At 44.4% G+C, this 18,489-nt stretch overlaps 1 protein-coding gene across 1 annotated transcript in view; it reads right to left on the bottom strand.

The window, feature by feature from the left end:
• LOC124805440 (myrosinase 1-like) overlaps positions 1 to 10,593 on the bottom strand; it is a 53,796-nt gene extending 43,203 nt beyond the window's left edge. The window contains exons 1-2 of the mRNA XM_047266001.1: positions 10,458 to 10,593; positions 2,186 to 2,319 (exon numbers count right to left, since the gene is read on the bottom strand). Of these exons, the coding sequence (XP_047121957.1) occupies positions 2,186 to 2,319; positions 10,458 to 10,593 (270 nt within the window). The remainder of the gene's footprint in view (positions 1 to 2,185; positions 2,320 to 10,457) is intronic.
• Positions 10,594 to 18,489: the final 7,896 nt, after the last annotated feature.

Genomic DNA, 18,489 nt, shown 5'->3' with positions numbered 1-18,489 from the left:
TTTCCTCTTGGTGTAGCAATTTTAATGGCCAGTAGTGCTTTTTTAATTTTTTTTTTGTCGTCAGTCTAATGACTGGTTTGATGCGGCCCGCCACGAATTTCTTTCCTGTGCTAACCTCTTCATCTCAGAGTAGCACTTGCAACCTACGTCCTCAATTATTTGCTTGTATTCCAATCTCTGTCTTCCTCTACAGTTTTGGCCCTCTACAGCTCCCTCTAGTACCATGGAAGTCATTCCCCTATGTCTTAGCAGATGTCCTATCAATCATCCTAACCCTTCTCCTTATCAGTGTTTTCCACATATTCCTTTCCTCTCCGATTCTGCGTAGGACCTCCTCATTCCTTACCTTATCAGTCCACTTAAGTTTCAACATTCGTCTATAACACCACATCTCAATTGCTTCGATTCTCTTCTGTTCCGGTTTTCCCACAGTCCATGTTTCACTACCATACAATGCTGTACTCCAGACGTATATCCTCAGAAATTTCTTCCTCAAATTAAGGCCGGTATTTGATATTAGTAGACTTCTCTTGGCCAGAAATGCCTTTTTTGCCATAGCGAGTCTGCTTTTGATGTCCTCTTTGCTCCGTCCGCCATTGGTTATTTTACTGCCTAGGTAGCAGAAATCCTTAACTTCATTGACTTCGTGACCATCAATCCTGATGTTAAGTTTCTCGCTGTTCTCATTTCTACTACTTCTCATTACCTTCGTCTTTCTCCGATTTACTCTCAAACCATACTGTGCACTCATTAGACTGTTCATTCCGTTCAGCAGATCATTTAATTCTTCTTCACTTTCACTCAGGATAGCAATGTCATCAGCGAATCGTATCGTTGATATCCTTTCACCTTGTATTTTAACTCCACTCCTGAACCTTTCTTTTATTTCCATCATTGCTTCCTCGATGTACAGATTGAAGAGTAGGGGCGAAAGGCTACAGCCTTGTCTTACACCCTTCTTAATACGAGCACTTCGTTCTTGATCGTCCACTCTTATTATTCCCTCTTGGTTGTTGTACATATTGTATATGACCCGTCTCTCCCTATAGCTTACCCCTACTTTTTTCAGAATCTCGAACAGCTTGCACCATTTTATATTGTCGAACGCTTTTTCCAGGTCGACAAATCCTATGAAAGTGTCTTGATTTTTCTTTAGCCTTGCTTCCGTTATTAGCCGTAACGTCAGAATTGCCTCTCTCGTCCCTTTACTTTTTCTAAAGCCAAACTGATCGTCACCTAGCGCATTCTCAATTTTCTTTTCCATTCTTCTGTATATTATTCTTGTAAGCAGCTTCGATGCCTGAGCTGTTAAGCTGATTGTGCGATAATTCTCGCACTTGTCAGCTCTTGCCGTCTTCGGAATTGTGTGGATGATGCTTTTCTGAAAGTCAGATGGTATATCGCCAGACGCATATATTCTACACAGCAACGTGAATAGTCGTTTGTTGCCACTTCCCACAATGATTTTAGAAATTCTGATGGAATGTTATCTATCCCGTCTGCCTTATTTGACCGTAAGTCCTCCGAAGCTCTTTTAAATTCCGATTCTAATACTGGATCCCCTATCTCTTCTAAATCGACTCCTGTTTCTTCTTCTATCACATCAGACAAATCTTCACCCTCATAGAGGCTTTCATTGTATTCTTTCCACCTATCTGCTCTCTCCTCTGCATTTAACAGTGGAATTCCCGTTGCACTCTTAATGTTACCACCGTTGCTTTTAATGTCACCAAAGGTTGTTTTGACTTTCCTGTATGCTGAGTCTGTCCTTCCGACAATAATATCTTTTTCGATGTCTTCACATTTTTCCCGCAGCCATTTCGTCTTAGCTTCCCTGCACTTCCTATTTATTTCATTCCTCAGCGACTTGTATTTCTGTATTCCTGATTTTCCCGGAACGTGTTTGTACTTCCTCCTTTCATCAATCAACTGAAGTATTTCTTCTGTTACCCATGGTTTATAAAATGCTATAATACACGTCGATGAAACAGTGTTACATTAATTTTTGTCTGAGTACAACAAAAGACGAAAACAGTTGAATCAGATACTGTTGACAGTATAGATTGCTAGAAATCTGGGAAAATATATTAATGTGTAGATAGGGTCTCTTTGCTGCAATTGAAACGCATCAAAACAGTGTAGATTCACCGAGTACCACACCTGCGTAACGCCAGCTATTACTCACGTTGAGAGCCTTCAGCATCTGCACGTCCTCCTGGTACTTGTGGTACGAGTCGCAGGCCACGTCACCGTTGTCGCCATTCGTGCCGTACTCCGGGTGTTCGTGGAGCATGTAGTCCCAGATGTTCTCTCCCTTGCCTGCATACACGAACAGGTATCGTTGCAGAGTGGTTCATATTTCTATCGAATGACAGGAGCTATACATAATACATGACATTTCCGAGAAGTAGCTAGTATGAAACAATTATTTTACGAGTACCAAGAGATTATCAGCAGGACGCTCTCAATACCGGTTTCAATCATCTTTCAATCAAACATAAATCCATACTGTAATGAATTGCCCTGCGAACAGTCGCATACAACTGATCTATTGGTTTATTGTCATTATCAGCTGCCAAGGTGGTTACGATTCTTCAACACAGGCTACACGATGACCTGTGAGGCTACAAATCTTCTTAAGTTCAGTACTGAATTTTGAAATCACAGATATAGCATTTTTAAGCAGCTGAATATGGGCTTGTCGAAATAGTGTCACATAGCAAACGGATGCTTGTCCGTCCTTTTCTGCTGCGCGTGTGGGACCCTTACCAGATTGGATCGACGGGGTACATCGAAAGAGTTCAAAGAAGGGCAGCACGTTTTTTATTATCGCTAAATAGGGAGGACGGTGTCACTGAAATGATACAGGACTGGGGGTGGACATCATTAAAACAAAGGCGTTTATCGTTGTGGCAGAATCTTGTGCAGTCCAGAGGGAGTTCAAAGAAGGGCAGCACGTTTTTTTATTATCGCGAAATAGGGAGGGCGGTGTCTCTGAAATGATACAGGACTGGGGGTGGACATCATTAAAACAAAGGCGTTTATCGTTGTGGCAGAATCTTGTGCACACCATCTTTCTCCCCGAATGCGAAAATATTTTGTTGACACCGACCTACATAGGGAGAAACGATCACCATAATAAAATAAGGGAAATCAGATCTAGCACTTAAAGAAATACGTGTTCGTTTTTTTGGCGCGCTATACGAGCCTGCAATAACAGAGAATTGTGAAGGTGGTTCGATGAATCCTCTGCCAGGTACTTACATGTGATTTGCAGAGTATCGATGTAGATGTAGAACTGCATGTACCAGGAACCATACACAGGCAAAACAGGCAGTCTTGGTCTGAATGTCGCTTCACAGAGACGATGTCCTGTGTTGGCCATGAAAAGAAACCAGCGTCTGCTACCAATCTGTAACCCTCACTATCGTTTCTCCGCGGGAAAGTGACTGGCTACAGTGGTAAGGCAGAGCCTAAATGTACAAGAGCTGCATGAGAGCAGGGAAATATATGAAATATTCTATACAATTTGGCAGTATGAAAGATGAAATAACTGCTCGACCAAGCAATGGCATCTGAGAAAGGAGGGGCAAACGTTTAAAAAAAGAAAAAAAGTTCATGCCCGTGGGGGAGAACGCTGAAGTACGCAAATTATACTGAAAACTGCAGACATTGTTAAAGAAGGAACGACGAGGTAGTCTATTTACAACTGTCCAAGTCGCTAATTCCCACTCTCTGATGCAGGTCGTCGCTCTGATGATTCATGTATCGGCAGTAAAACTGCGTCTGGACTCCGGCCACAACACAGTTCCATTCGTGAGTGTGTGTAGTGTTCATCACGTCAGAGCATTCTTCGTATTCACTTTAGATGCGATTATTTTCAGTTGAGCGACATTTTTGGCAGCAGAGATAGCGATCGATAAGCGCATGACTTCACAGTTTCTCCCAGCGCATCGACAGTGCACAAATCCTACGCGATTACAGCTACACAAGTACTCTGTACAATCAAGAATGGGTACTACGTTCAGCTGCCCAAAAATGGTTAAAATGGCTCTGAGCACTATGGGACTTAACATCTGAGATCATCAGTCCCCTAGACTTAGAACTACTTAAACCTAACTAACCTAACTACATCACACACATCCATGCCCGAAGTAGGATTCGAACCTGCGACCGTAGCTGAAACGCGATTCAGGACTGAAGCGCCTAGATCCGCTCGGCCACAGCAGCCAGCTCAGCTGCTCAGTGTTACATTAAAACTGAGAAGAAAAATATTTTCTTATTATATTGTACATACGAGGGTTTTTCAAATAAAATCTTTGGGAATTTTTTGTCACACTGAATTATATTTCTCTCATGCATAGACCTGTAAGCTAATGTACCAGAGTAAAAATCATTTGAACAAACTGGTAGCCGAACGATGGTGAAAAAAAAAAAAAAAAAAAAAAAGAACATATCCATGTCAGCAGATGCTGCGACTCTGCAGTCGATTATTCACAAATCAGTACACTACCTGACAAATAGATGCCAGGAGTGAACATAGAAATACAGAATGTAAGACACCTTCAGTGTTTGCACAATTTGGAGAGGAAGGCGCTTACCGTCAGTTGCAAGGAAAGTATCGTCCGCCATACTGCGCTGACACATTCGGAAAACAAGAAGGACGACAGGAAGGACACTCTTGGAATGATTTCATGTGTATCTCAAGGCAAATCACTGCACAGATTTCAGCAGACCCAGATAGGTACCAGATTAATCTTAATCTACGAAAACGTGTTTAAAAAATATTAATTGCTCGTACAATGATGTCACAGACTGCTGCTCACATGTAAATGGATATTTATAAGATGGCATACTAGAGTATATCGTCTGTATGAAGAGTGAAGCGTGTAACTTGTATACGACTCTGAAAAACAATTCGTGACCACTGTAAGATATTTCTATTAACAGCTGTCTGGTACCGCGCGTCGTGGAATTTGAATCCCCGCTAGACGTCATGGACGTTGGAGACCCCTAGAGGTCTCTGCACCATCGCACCGTAAGCTGTGGCGGCGCGCGCCTATTGGCTGGCTTTTAGTGTGAGGGCGCCACAGTGGAACACGTGGTTCTAGCGGCCAATAGCGGCGCCCCCGATAGAGTACTTAAGCGCCTGCCTCTCGCTCAGCCAGTCCCGGTCTCCTCTTTAAACTCCAAACCTACCCCCTTCCTATCAACTACATCCGTCTGATGGCCTCCTTCCTCTCCCACCGCCCCTCCTATATTACCATCCATAATGCCAATTCCCACACCTTCTACCCCTCTGCAGGTGTGCCCAAGGGCTCTGTCCTCTCCCTTCTCCTCTACCTCCTGTACACGGCAGATATGCCCCAACCCCCCCTCCCCCTCCAGTACACCTCTTGCAATATGCTGATGACACCGCATTCCTCGCCCTCGCTCCTACCCTCCAACGGTCCCAACGCCTTCTCCAGGATCACATTGACCTTTTTGCTGCATGGTGTAACCAGTGGCTCCTGAAAATCAATCCTTCCAAGACCCAGGCAATCATCGTAGGTCGTACCATCGCTCCTTCCGGCTCCTGGATTTCTCCCTTACTGTCTGCGCCCGTCCTGTCCACCTCACCCCCACCCTCACCTACCTTGGCCTCACCATTGACCGTCACCTCACCTGGATCCCTCATCTTCGCTCCATCCAATCCAAAGCCCACAACCGCCTCCGACTCCTCCTCTCTGGCCGGACATGGGGGTTGCACCCCTCTACCATCCTCCACACCTACAAATCCTTAATCCGTCCCATCCTCCGTTATGCCAGTCCTGCCTGGATATCTGCCCCCCCCCTCCGGATCCTTGAGCGTCATGCACTCCGCCTCACCTTCCGTATACGCCTCCCGTCCCCCACGCGGATCCTCTGTGATCTCATTCCTTTCCCCCATCTGCTCCTATTCCTCGAACATATCCACATCCTCTACACCTCCCACCGCCTTGAACCCCCTCACCCCCTGGTTTCTCCTCTCCTCTCCCATACCCGCCCCCTGCCATGTCTTCATTGTTATGTCCCCTCCACACCCTACATCTCCTTTCCCAAGGTGGCTTCCATCAACTCCCCCTCCAGGATGATACCCTCTCTCCCTCCATTTATCCCTCCTATCAGCTCTGATCCTCACTCCCCCTCCTTTCCTCTTAGTCCTCTCCCTCCTTGGTTCCCCCCCTCTTTTTCATTTTTTTCCTTCCTCCCTCCTTGTTCTTCCCCTTCCTCCAGGTCCCCCCCCTCCCCCTTCTGCCTTTGGCTCAGGAGTGTCATCTTTGTGCCGCCACTTTCGTGCAGTGTTCTACAGTGAGTGTTCTACAGTGAGTGTTTTACAGTGAGTGTTCCGTGTTGTGTTTTTTGGTAAGTGTTGCGAACGGCCATCATACTGTCGCTGGGTGTTTTTTATCTCTTGTGAACAGAAACCAGATTGTCGCCGTGTTTTTTAATTGTGTGTGTACTATGTTACTTGTCTGATTCCTGTGTCTTTTATTAACGTTGCCAACCCCTTTTGCTTTCTGTTTTAGCTTTCCGCATTTTTCCGCCATTTTACACTTGACGTCACCGTTTTATCGCCTGTTTTATCGCCTGTTTTATCGCCAAGAAAAGCTCAGTCAGCGAGTCTAACCTTGCGTACGTCTCTGGAGATATCACCTAGCCTTAGGCAGCTTATTTATTTTCCTGTCCCGCGTACGAGTGGACGTTGTTGTTAAGTTTTCTTGTCACTCCGTTGTTTCGAACTTGTCGTTGTTCGTTCTGTCCTTCGTTGGTCGTGTCCGTCCTCTCCCGTTGTGTTGTTGTTCGCGGGCCGCTCCGCGGGTCCCGCCGCGCTTTCCATCACATCAACCCCGCGACTGTTCCGGTCGCCGTTACAGCAAGCTCAGTATCCGGTGTTGCCCAGGTGTGTGTTTATGCCAGTCTTGTATTATATGATCCCTCTCTATTCCACCCACTACACTCCATCTCTCTGTCCACCTCTTCCACACTACACTCACTCTCGCTCTCCTTCTGTTCCCCCCTCCGGACATCTCCTGCTACACTTCCCTGTGTCTATCGGCTCTTAACCCCTCCCTCTGTCCGTGTTCCTCTGTTCATGTGCTCTTCTCCGTCTGTCAATCTCCTCCTATCCCCTCATAATCAAACTTCTCCTCCCCTCTTTTCATTCACTTCGTTCTCCCCCACTCTGCCCATCCCTTCCTCTCTCCCTGTCCACTGCCTCCACCTCTCGCTGTTCATCTCCTCAGTACTCTACTCTCCCCTCTTTTTGTCAGTCAAGTCCTCTTCCCTTTCTCTGTCCGTTTCCTCCTCTCCCTATCGCTATCTACTTCCTTCTTCTCCTTCTCAGTGCCCATCTCTTCCTATCCCCTATTTCTCTTTTCTTTCTTTGTCTACTTCTTACACCCCTCGCTCTCTGTCCACTTCACCGTTACTCTGTCCATCTACGTCTGCATCTACATAGATACTCCGCAAACCATTTCCTATCTATGCCCATCTCCTTTTCTCCCGTCTTTGCTCGTCCACCCCCTCTCTTCTTCTTTCTTCACGTTATCACACCTACCCCAGTCGGCTTCTGGTGGTTCTCACATTTTATTCCAGTTCGGAACTAATATGTGCACGAAATTTCGCTGAAGTCGTACCAGGCATTTAACATGAGCTACAGACACGTGACTTTGATCCCGTACTTACATGCCAAATACATTTCGAGCATATTTAACACATTCACAAGTATTTGTGTACATATTTCCCCCCTATCTCTAATTAATTTCGCATTGCAATGACATTTTGAGGCAGCTCAATGTTTATGGTGTCGTATCTCCTGAACTATGTGTCGAAGAATGACATATCTTTGTAGGTACATTCAGCGAAATATGTGGATACTGCTGCGAAATATTTTACGAATAGATTTAGTAACAAAGAAGTAATAAAGTTAAACGTCATCCACGATGCGGCAGTTTTTCACGCATCTCAGTGTTTATGACGTCATATTTCCTGAACTAAGCGTTATGCAAAGCCATAAATTGGTTGGTACGTTCAGTGGTATATGCGAATACTGTCTGGAAAATTTGTCGCGAATGCAGTTATTAGTAAAGAAGTACTAAATGAAAACGTCATGCTTAACGCTGCATGCGTCAAACCTTTTTCCTTTCGTCATTTTTCTGGGGGTTGATATCTAGGAAATGTTTCTTAATGGTTTGACATTATGTGTAATGTTTTCTGCAAGTCGCTAAGCGCTATCTCAAATACAGGATGAATGAAGTATGGAATTCGCACGTCGGTGGCCTACACTGCTTTTTGACCCCCATCCCCTCCCATCTGATAGGCAGGTGGCTCTTATCTTTTTAGAGATTAACTTCTGACAATAGGTGATATGTGTACCAAGTTTGGTTGAAATCGGTCGAGTGGTTTAGGGCAAACATACGTACATAACTGAGGTGACAAACGTCGTGGGAGACCTAATATCGTGCTGGACCTCCTTTTGCCCCGAGCAGTGCAACAACTCCATGTGGCACAGGCTCAACAAGTCGATGGAAGTTCCCTGCAGAAATACTGAGCCACGTGGCCTCTAAAGCCGTCCATAATTGTGAAAGTGTTGCCGATGTATGATTTTGTGCACAAACGGACCTCTCGATTAGGTTCTATAAATTTTCGATGGGTTTGTTGTCGGGCAATCTGCGTGGCCAAACCATTCACTCGAATTATCCGCAATGTTCTTCAGACCAATCGCAAACAATTATGGGCCTGAGACATGGCACATTGCCATCCACAAAAATTCCACCATCATTTGTGGACATGAAGTGCACGAATGGATGCAAATCCTTTCCAAGTAGCCGAACATAAGCATTTCCAGTGAAAGACCGGTTCAGTTGTTTCAGAGGCTCCCCGACCGTTCCAGTAAACACATCCCACACCGTTATGGAGCCACCAGCAGCTTGCACAGTGGTTTGTTGACAACTTGGGTCCATGGCTTCCTGGGGTCTGCGCACCACTCGAACCCTATCAGGTCCTCGCTACTGAAATGGAGGCGTATCTGACGAGGCCACTGTTTTTCAATTGGCTAGGGTCCATCTGATATGGTCACCAGCCCTAGAGAGGCGCTGCAGGCGGTGTCGTGTTATTAGCAAAGGTACTCGCGTCGGGCGTCTGCTGCCACAGTTCATTAACGCCCAATTTCGCCGCACTGTTGTAACAGATACGTACGTCGTACGCCGCACATTGATTTCTATGGTTATTTAATGAAATAATGTGTGTGAAATCTTATGGGACTTAACTACTAAGGCCATCAGTCCCTAAGCTTACACACTACTTAACCTAAATTATCCTAAGGACAAACACACACACCCGTGGCCGAGGGAGGACTTGAACCTCCGTCGGTACCAGCCGCACAGTCCATGACTGCAGCGCCTCAGACCGCTCGGCTAATCCCTCGTGGCTCTATGGTTATTTCACGCAGTTTTGTTTATCTGTTAGCACTGACAACTCTATGCAAATGTCGCTACTCTGTGTCGTCAAGTGAACTTCTTCGGCCACTGCATTGTCCATTGTGAAAAGTAATACCTAAAATATGATAGTCACGGCTCACTCTTGGCACTGTGCATCGAGGAATATTGAATTTATTAACGATTTCTGAAATTTAATGTCCCTTGTGTCTAGCAGTAACTGCTAATCCGCTTTCGAAGTCTGTTAGTCCCCACCGTGCGGCCATAATCTCTCGGAAACCCTTTCACATCAATGATGAGAGAACAAATAACAGCTGCGCCAATGCACTGCTCTTCTAAACGCTGTGTACTCGATACTGACACCATATGCATATGTTTATATCGCTGTCCTGTGACTTATGTCACCTCAATGTACACGCATTCACACATATAAATACATAAATCCATTTTTATAATAAGTATAGGTTATCCACAAAATTCAAGTAACAACTTTGCTATAAATTTTCGGATTTACGTACTGTTGCGATTTTCTCTTAGCTATATACCTCCATTGTTACAAGATCAACACAAAAGCTTTTACACACAATTAAGATTTATAGACCATTAATTTTTACAGAATCTCGATAATAATGTAGATACAGTACTCTAAAACATGTCGTGCAGTTACAAATGAAGTGATCAATTGTTGGCATATTTTATCTCCATCGATATTCGTAAAACAAACCACTGTAAAGGATAATCTAAAATGTATGCCATTCAAAGTTACACAGAATTACTACATCCCATCATTTTGAGCCTGTTTAAATATTAGCAATTGGCAGGTTTATAATACTGGAAGTGAGCATATGTGTAGTGAAAGGTCTATGCAGGTTACTCTTTTAAGCTATTATCAAGTTCCAAATGGAAAAGACTGTTTGCAGATATTATGCTAATAGCAGCGGTACATCGATGTTGGCAGCCTGACGGTAGAGAATTCATTGATGTCTGTGATACACTCACCATCTTCATTCCAGCCTCCTTCGATCTGGTAAGCAGCTGTGGCGGCCCCTAGAAGGAAACCTTCCGGAAACTGGTTGACTGCTGTCTGTGCCGCAGCAACAGCTAACACGGCTGCCAACAGTGCCGGTTTCAGCATTTTGAGAGGTCAGTGTCGCCACAAAGCGTTTGCGGTCGGTGTCTTATATATATGCTGTAAACCACTTCATAATATTACTCATCGCGAAAGAGACAAAGCGATAAACCTCGGCTATCGCTGATTATTACCGTGGGACTATGATTACTACTTGGTTCTTGTGCAACAACGATTTCCGGTTGGTATAGCAGGTTATCAGTAAGTGAAAGAGGAAAAATACTAGTACGTTTGAGCAGCAGTAGTGCGGTTGGTAAAAACTGTTACTAAATGGTAGGCATCAGACAATTTCACAATGGGTAAAGACTTCGATAAGTAATATGTCTGCTACGATGTAACATCTCGTCAATACTACTTGAGAAGTGAACTTCGAATCCTTGTGCAGTCGTCGTGATTCAGCTGCTTATTGTTCTCCTTGAACAAGTTGAGACCATTTCTCAGTACTGTGTTTGTGTTTACGGAACGTTACACCCTATCCTAATTTCCTTTTATAGAACGCCGTTTCCCTTTCGGCCACGTCAGATTAGCAAACGTTGTACAGTAGCTTTGAGCGCCGGGTGTCGTATGTTAAGCCTTTTACGAAGCTTGAGAGCACGCTTGTGCTCTGACAGAATAATATCTGCGAGCTCATTTGACTGGTGGGAGGAATAGCAGAAAGAGAAGGAAAATAAGCTGCAGAAGCAGGAAGATTATGGTCTGCCATGATATTCCATCTTATCGTCAATGAGATGGGATATAGAAGTGTTGTGACTCAACTCTGTTAGGTTATTGTACCCCATAAGGCGTTTTCCTCCGACGAAAAGATACACTCCTGGAAATTGAAATAAGAACACCGTGAATTCATTGTCCCAGGAAGGGGAAACTTTATTGACACATTCCTGGGGTCAGATACATCACATGATCACACTGACAGAACCACAGGCACATAGACACAGGCAACAGAGCATGCACAATGTCGGCACTAGTACAGTGTATATCCACCTTTCGCAGCAATGCAGGCTGCTATTCTCCCATGGAGACGATCGTAGAGATACTGGATGTAGTCCTGTGGAACGGCTTGCCATGCCATTTCCACCTGGCGCCTCAGTTGGACCAGCATTCGTGCTGGACGTGCAGACCGCGTGAGACGACGCTTCATCCAGTCCCAAACACGCTCAGGGGGGGGGGGGGGGGGGGGGCAGATCCGGAGATCTTGCTGGCCAGGGTAGTTGACTTACACCTTCTAGAGCACGTTGGGTGGCACGGGATACATGCGGACGTGCATTGTCGTATTGGAACAGCAAGTTCCCTTGCCGGTCTAGGAATGGTAGAACGATGGGTTCGATGACGGTTTGGATGTACCGTGCACTATTCAGTGTCCCCTCGACGATCACCAGTGGTGTGCGGCCAGTGTAGGAGATCGCTCCCCACACCATGATGCCGGGTGTTGGCCCTGTGTGCCTTGGTCGTATGCAGTCCTGATTGTGGCGCTCACCTGCACGGCGCCAAACACGCATACGACCATCATTGGCACCAAGGCAGAAGCGACTCTCATCGCTGAAGACGACACGTCTCCATTCGTCCCTCCATTCACGCCTGTCGCGACACCACTGGAGGCGGGCTGCACGATGTTGGGGCGTGAGCGGAAGACGGCCTAACGGTGTGCGGGACCGTAGCCCAGCTTCATGGAGACGGTTGCGAATGGTCCTCGCCGATACCCCAGGAGCAACAGTGTCCCTAATTTGCTGGGAAGTGGCGGTGCGGTCCCCTACGGCACTGCGTAGGATCCCACGGTCTTGGCGTGCATCCGTGCGTCGCTGCGGTCCGGTCCCAGGTCGACGGGCACGTGCACCTTCCGCCGACCACTGGCGACAACATCGATGTACTGTGGAGACCTCACGCCCCACGTGTTGAGCAATTCGGCGTTACGTCCACCCGGCCTCCCGCATGCCCACTATACGCTCTCGCTCAAAGTCCGTCAACTGCACATACGGTTCACGTCCACGCTGTCGCGGCATGCTACCAGTGTTAAAGACTGCGATGGAGCTCCGTATGCCACGGCAAACTGGCTGACACTGACTGCGGCGGTGCACAAATGCTGCGCAGCTAGCGCCATTCGACGGCCAACACCGCGGTTCCTGGTGTGTCCGTTGTGCCGTGCGTGTGATCATTGCTTGTACAGCCCTCTCGCAGTGTCCGGAGCAAGTATGGTGGGTCTGACACACCGGTGTCAATGTGTTCTTTTTTCCATTTCCAGGAGTGTATATCCCCTTTCTGCGCTAGACGTGTATGTAACTTTTTTTCTGTTTCAGTCAATGTCGATTCATCTTCTGAGAAGCAGGAACTGGTACAGTTAACTAGCGACCTGTTGTGTATTTTAACTAACGGTAGTACGACAACAGTACAGACGTTAGTATTACTTCTGTGACTGAGCGAGGTGGAACAAGAGTTTATTCCGTAGATTGTCGTTGCCGAATAAATCGTTTACAGATTAACGAATCGCTCTGCTGCTTTTTTCTAAACCTTACGTGACAGCTCAACCTTGTGCTCACAAGGGAAACTCCTCATTCCACCCCCGTCATAAAGTAGCTAAGTCGACATTCCGCCAAAAACTGAACGCAAATCAAGCATAAAAACAGGAAGAAGGTCTACTGAACTGTGAACAAAGGAGCAAAATCGAAACCGTGAACAGTCCAAGCTCAAGATGTGCAGTATCGTGCGATTTAGAATAACCGTGTCGCCGTAGTAGTGTGGCTTCTACCCCGAAATAATTTCTTTGTTTTTTTCAGAAAATTCTGAACTGCCCGTCCGGTCATTGACGTGTTTCTTTGCTTGACTTAAATCTGTATTTGTGTCGTGGTGTAACGACCGTTAGCAGTTGCGAGGTGTTAGGAAGGTATTCCAAACGCACGTGCCTCCTGTTTTTTCTACACAAGTCATGACTCCTGCGTTCCGTCTTGGAATTTTGACTGTTAAATTCCTTTGTTGTAACAATGTTCAGTAATCTATGAATTCTATGACAATTGTCAAGACTGCAGAAGAAGACCACATTCGTCAACGGCCGGTAAAGAAAAAGGAAAGAAAGAAAGAGGCTCTGGGGAGATTCGAACACAGATCTCCCCCTTTACAGTCCCACACCGTCACCACGCAACAACGGTCCCGGGATTCTTGCAATTCGCTCGATGTTGCACATTTTGAGCTTCGGCGGTTCACAGTTGATACCTTGTTTACTTTTTCACATTTTTCCTGTTTTGAATGCTTGACCTGTGTTCGGTTTTTGACGGACTGTTCAATGGGCCATTTTACCACTATATCTGAGAGGGGTAAGGCGGGCAGTTTCCCTTGTTAATGTTCCCTGTCGTCGTTCTTCCAACTCTATGTCAGTCATAATTAGTCATTGGACACCGTATATCCTTTACGAAATACTCTCCATTGTTGTTGCTGCGATCTTCAGTCCTAAGACTGATCTGGTGGAGCTCCCTACATTATTCAATCCTATGCAAGCCTCTTCATCTTTGAATAACTACTCCAACTTCCACCCATTATAAACTAATAACGGTATTCATACCCATGTCTCCCCTTTTAGAATTTTTACCTTTCACACTTCCTAGGAAGCTGCTTACTCCGTGATGGAGCTGATCCTCCTTGGTACACGAAACGGGTTAGAACACAGTTGCAGAAACAACGAAACAAACACGCCAAATTTAAACAGATGAAAAATCCCCAAGATTGGCGATCATTTACAGAAGCTCAAAATTTTGCGTTGACTTCAGTGCGAGATGCTTATAACAGTTTCTACAACGAAACTTTATCTCGAAACCTGGCAGAAAATCCAAAGATATTCTGATCGTATGTGACGTTTGTTAGCGGCAAGAAACAATCAATGCCTTCTCTGCGCGATAGTAATGGAGATACTATCGAAGACAGTGCTGCCAAAGCAGAGTTACTGAACACAGCCTTCCGAATGCTTTCACAAAAGAAGACGAATAAATATTCCAGAATTTGAACCAAGAACAGCTGACAACTTGGGTAAATTAGAAGTTAATATCCTCGGAGTAGTGAAGCAAATTAAATCACTTAATAAAAGCAAGTCTTCTGGTCCAGACTGTATACCAATTAGGTTCCTTTCAGATTATGCTGATGCATTAGCTCCATACTTGACAATCAATCGTTCGCTCGACGAAAGATCCGTACCCAAAGACCGGAAAGTTGCACAGGTCACACCAACATTCAAGAAAGGTAGTAGGAGTAATCCATTTAATTACAGGCCCATATCATTAACGTCGATATGCAGCAGGATTCTGGGAGATATATTGTGTTCGAACATTATGAATTACCTCGAAGTCAACGGTCTATTGTTGTGGGAAAGCCTAACCAAAGACAAAGTTTTATTGGCAGGACACTTAGAAAAGGTAACAAATCTACCAAGAAAACTGCCTACACTACGCTTGTCCGTCCTCTTTTAGAATACTGCTGCACGGTGTGGGATCCTTACCAGACAGGACTGACGGAGTACATCGAAAAAGTTCAAAGAAGGGCAGCACATTTTGTAATATCGCGAAATATGGGAGAGAGTGTCACAGAAATGATACAGGATTTAGGCTGGACATCATTAAAAGAAAGGCGTTTTTCGTTGCGACGGAATCTTCTCACGAAATACCAGTCACCAACTTTCTCCTTCGAATGCGAAAATATTTTGTTGGCACCGACCTACATAGGGAGGAACGATCACCACCATAAAATGAGGGAAATGTATGGAAAGATATGAGTGTTCGCTCTTTCGGCGCGCTTTATGAGATTAGAATAATAGAGAAATATGAAGGTGGTCGATGAACCCTCTGCCAGGCACTTACATGTGATTTGCAGAGTATCCATGTAGATGCAGATGTAGATGCTTCAGGATGTGTCCGAAAAACCGAACCTTCTTTTTCCGATTCCATTCGGTAGATCCCCGTTAGTTTTTCGATCCTACCATGTAATTTTCAACTTTCTTCTGTGACATCGCATTTTGAAACCTGCTATTCTTTTCGTCCATGGTTCACCTATGTAGAAGACAAATACCTGTAAAAAGAAACGTCTTACTAACACTTAAATGCATATAGGATGCTAACGTACTCCCAGAAATCATTTTTTCCCCACAGTATACACTATATATTCCCTCTACATTGGCATTATCGGTTACATCGCTGCCCAAATAGCAAAACTCCACCACTTATTTTAGTGCATGTTTTCCAATCTAACTGCCTCAGTATCGACTCATTTAATTGAACTACATTTTATCACCATTGTTTTTCTTTTGTTGATGTTCATTTTATAATCTCTTATCAAGACACGATCCATTTCGAAGAACTATTCTTTTAAGTCCCTTATGCTCCCTGACAGAATTACAATTTCATCAGAAATCCTCGAAGTTTTCAATTATATTCCTTGAATTTTAGTTTTCTTTCTAAATTTCTCCTTGATTTGCTTTACTGGTTGCTGACTGTACAGACTGAATAACATGGGGAACAGGTTACAACCTGTCCGACTCCCTTTTCAACTATTGCTTCCGTATCATACATTCCACTCTTACAATAGCAGTCTGGTTTCTGTACAAGTGTAAACAACCTATTATCTCTGCTACTCTCAAAATTTCGAAGAGTGTAGTCCATTAAAGATTTTCAAAAGATTTATGTAAATCTACAGATGCTACAGACGTACGTTTTCTTTCCTTTGGCCTACCTTTTAAGATAAGATGCAACATCAGAATGTTTCACTTGTGCCTGTATTCCTCCGACACTCGAATTTATCTCCTCAGAGGCCGGCTTCTATCAGATTTTCCATTGTAAAAAATTTGTATCAACGATTTGCACCCTTGAATTATTAAACTTATGGTTCTACAGCATTCATACCTGTCAACAACTGCCTTCTTTGGAATTGGGCTCATTGCATTTCTCTTCAAGTCTCAAAGTATTTCTCCTGTCTCATATATCTGCCACGACGGGTATTGGTGACGCTACTAGAACGAATGTGTCACTGTCTTCACAGAACACACAGTCACGCATGCAACTTCTTTGGATTATGAAATTTTGCCCAATGACGCGTGACAATATAGTGACGGACTAACAGTTCCATTTGGATGTAGTGTTCTGCTTCATGTGACCTCGCCAAATTCCTGTGCAGACAACCTTTCTTGCCAAAGGGTGTACATCTTAAGCTAAAAATTTTCCGTCGAGGCAGGTTGATAGACTGAACTGTTGCACGTGTTTACTTTAAACTCTACAGGAACATCTGAACTCCCCAGTGTCTATTGCAAGTGAGGGTCGCTAGTCTCAATTCGCTTGTATACTCTCAGGTACCCCTCCTGTTTTTTGTACAATGTGACTGGTAGACACGGCCCTGATGAGCTGTTATCCTTCGAGTTTCGCAAAACAACGGCTTCACATAAGGCCACAAGACAAATGTTCTGGGAGTGTGATACAACGATTGTATCCAGCGATCAGGATATGTGTTGTTCGGGTTGTGACAGATGTTCTTCCTGAAGTCGGTTGGTGCACTGTCGTGTTCTCTCGCGGTCAACGACGAGTACAGTACCCAAGACCGGTGGCGAGCACATCTCGAATGAACACAAAGCAACACGAGCATGTCCTACAGGGTCGCAGGTAACAAACTCCTGTTGCTTGAACTCTTACAACTGCAGTCGAAAAGTCGCTAGACAATATTTCCTGGTTTTCTTATACGGGTGCGGTGTGTGGATTTTCTGCAGTCCAGGACATGGCTTTTGGGGCAGCACCAGCATAGCTTGAGTAGTGGAACAGGACTCAGTCGTACACAATACAAACTGTAGAGAGTTTGGACTGCAGTACTGCACTGGATATTTCACTGAGAAGATTAAAATTCGGGTTCAAAATCATCTGATTCATTTGTTACACATGCTTTCTCTACACACTACATTCTTCTAAGTTTATACTTTAAGGGCAAGTTAGCTGACAGTCGTTGATAAAGCTTTTCCAATACGATACAACAGCATTTAATCCAATTCTTCTATGTGAACAACTCTTCGTGGAGACGTTGTTCAATATTACTGATATTTAAAATCAGTAATAATGCAATATTAAATTTATCGCTGTTACTGGCGGCAAGCTTCTAAAATGATATAATGGTGCATAGAAAATTTTTACTTGTGGATAATGAAATTCGCCATCCAGCATCAGATTCCCATCAGACCGACGAGAACGTTAACCTATGGCATTGTTTAGAGGCCGGTGAGATCTAAAAATTGCGCATTTTGCGTAATTACATTGCCAGGATACTGATAGAAAAGACCGGTAAACGATATCAGGGACGCAGAAATAAAAGTTTGATAAAGTAATAGCCGTTTGAACACTAGTACCGTTCGGCTGTGGCCACCATACAATTCGTCAGCAACTTTCCTTCACTGCAGCCTGGAAAATTTCTGAAATGTAGCATAATAATTTGATATGTGGAATTAATGAAAAAGGAAAGTACAGTCTTTTAAAATTAAATTAGCGTAATTACTTGCCAAACGTTACAGAGAGGTACTTACATTTGTGAAACAGCCACCTAAAACAAACAAGAGAGAGAGACAGACAGAGAGCTCACAGCTCATGCTTGTATATAACCCAAAAACAAATTACGGCGAGTGCCTTCAACTTGCTTTAAAGTTTTGATAGATGAACATTTCTCTGGAACATTCGTTAGCAGAACCGCAATAAAAAATACATTCCTTATTTTAAATCGTGACTCTTTTCCTTACTTTACAGAGTCATTTACACAGTAAAAATAAATTCGTAATGTTTTTTAGCCTTAATTAAAAACTTGGGACATATTCTATTAATAATTCAAACAAGTAACATTTTAGTTGGCCCAGATTTCTGTGATCTGAATTGTACAGTTTCTCGTAAGACAGACGTCGTTCTGTAA

Source organism: Schistocerca piceifrons, chromosome 7, assembly GCF_021461385.2.
Source record: "Schistocerca piceifrons isolate TAMUIC-IGC-003096 chromosome 7, iqSchPice1.1, whole genome shotgun sequence".
In the NCBI taxonomy this organism is placed as follows: Eukaryota; Metazoa; Arthropoda; class Insecta; order Orthoptera; family Acrididae; genus Schistocerca; species Schistocerca piceifrons.
Note: the sequence above shows the minus strand (reverse complement) of the source record. Positions and strands in the feature narration are given on the sequence as shown.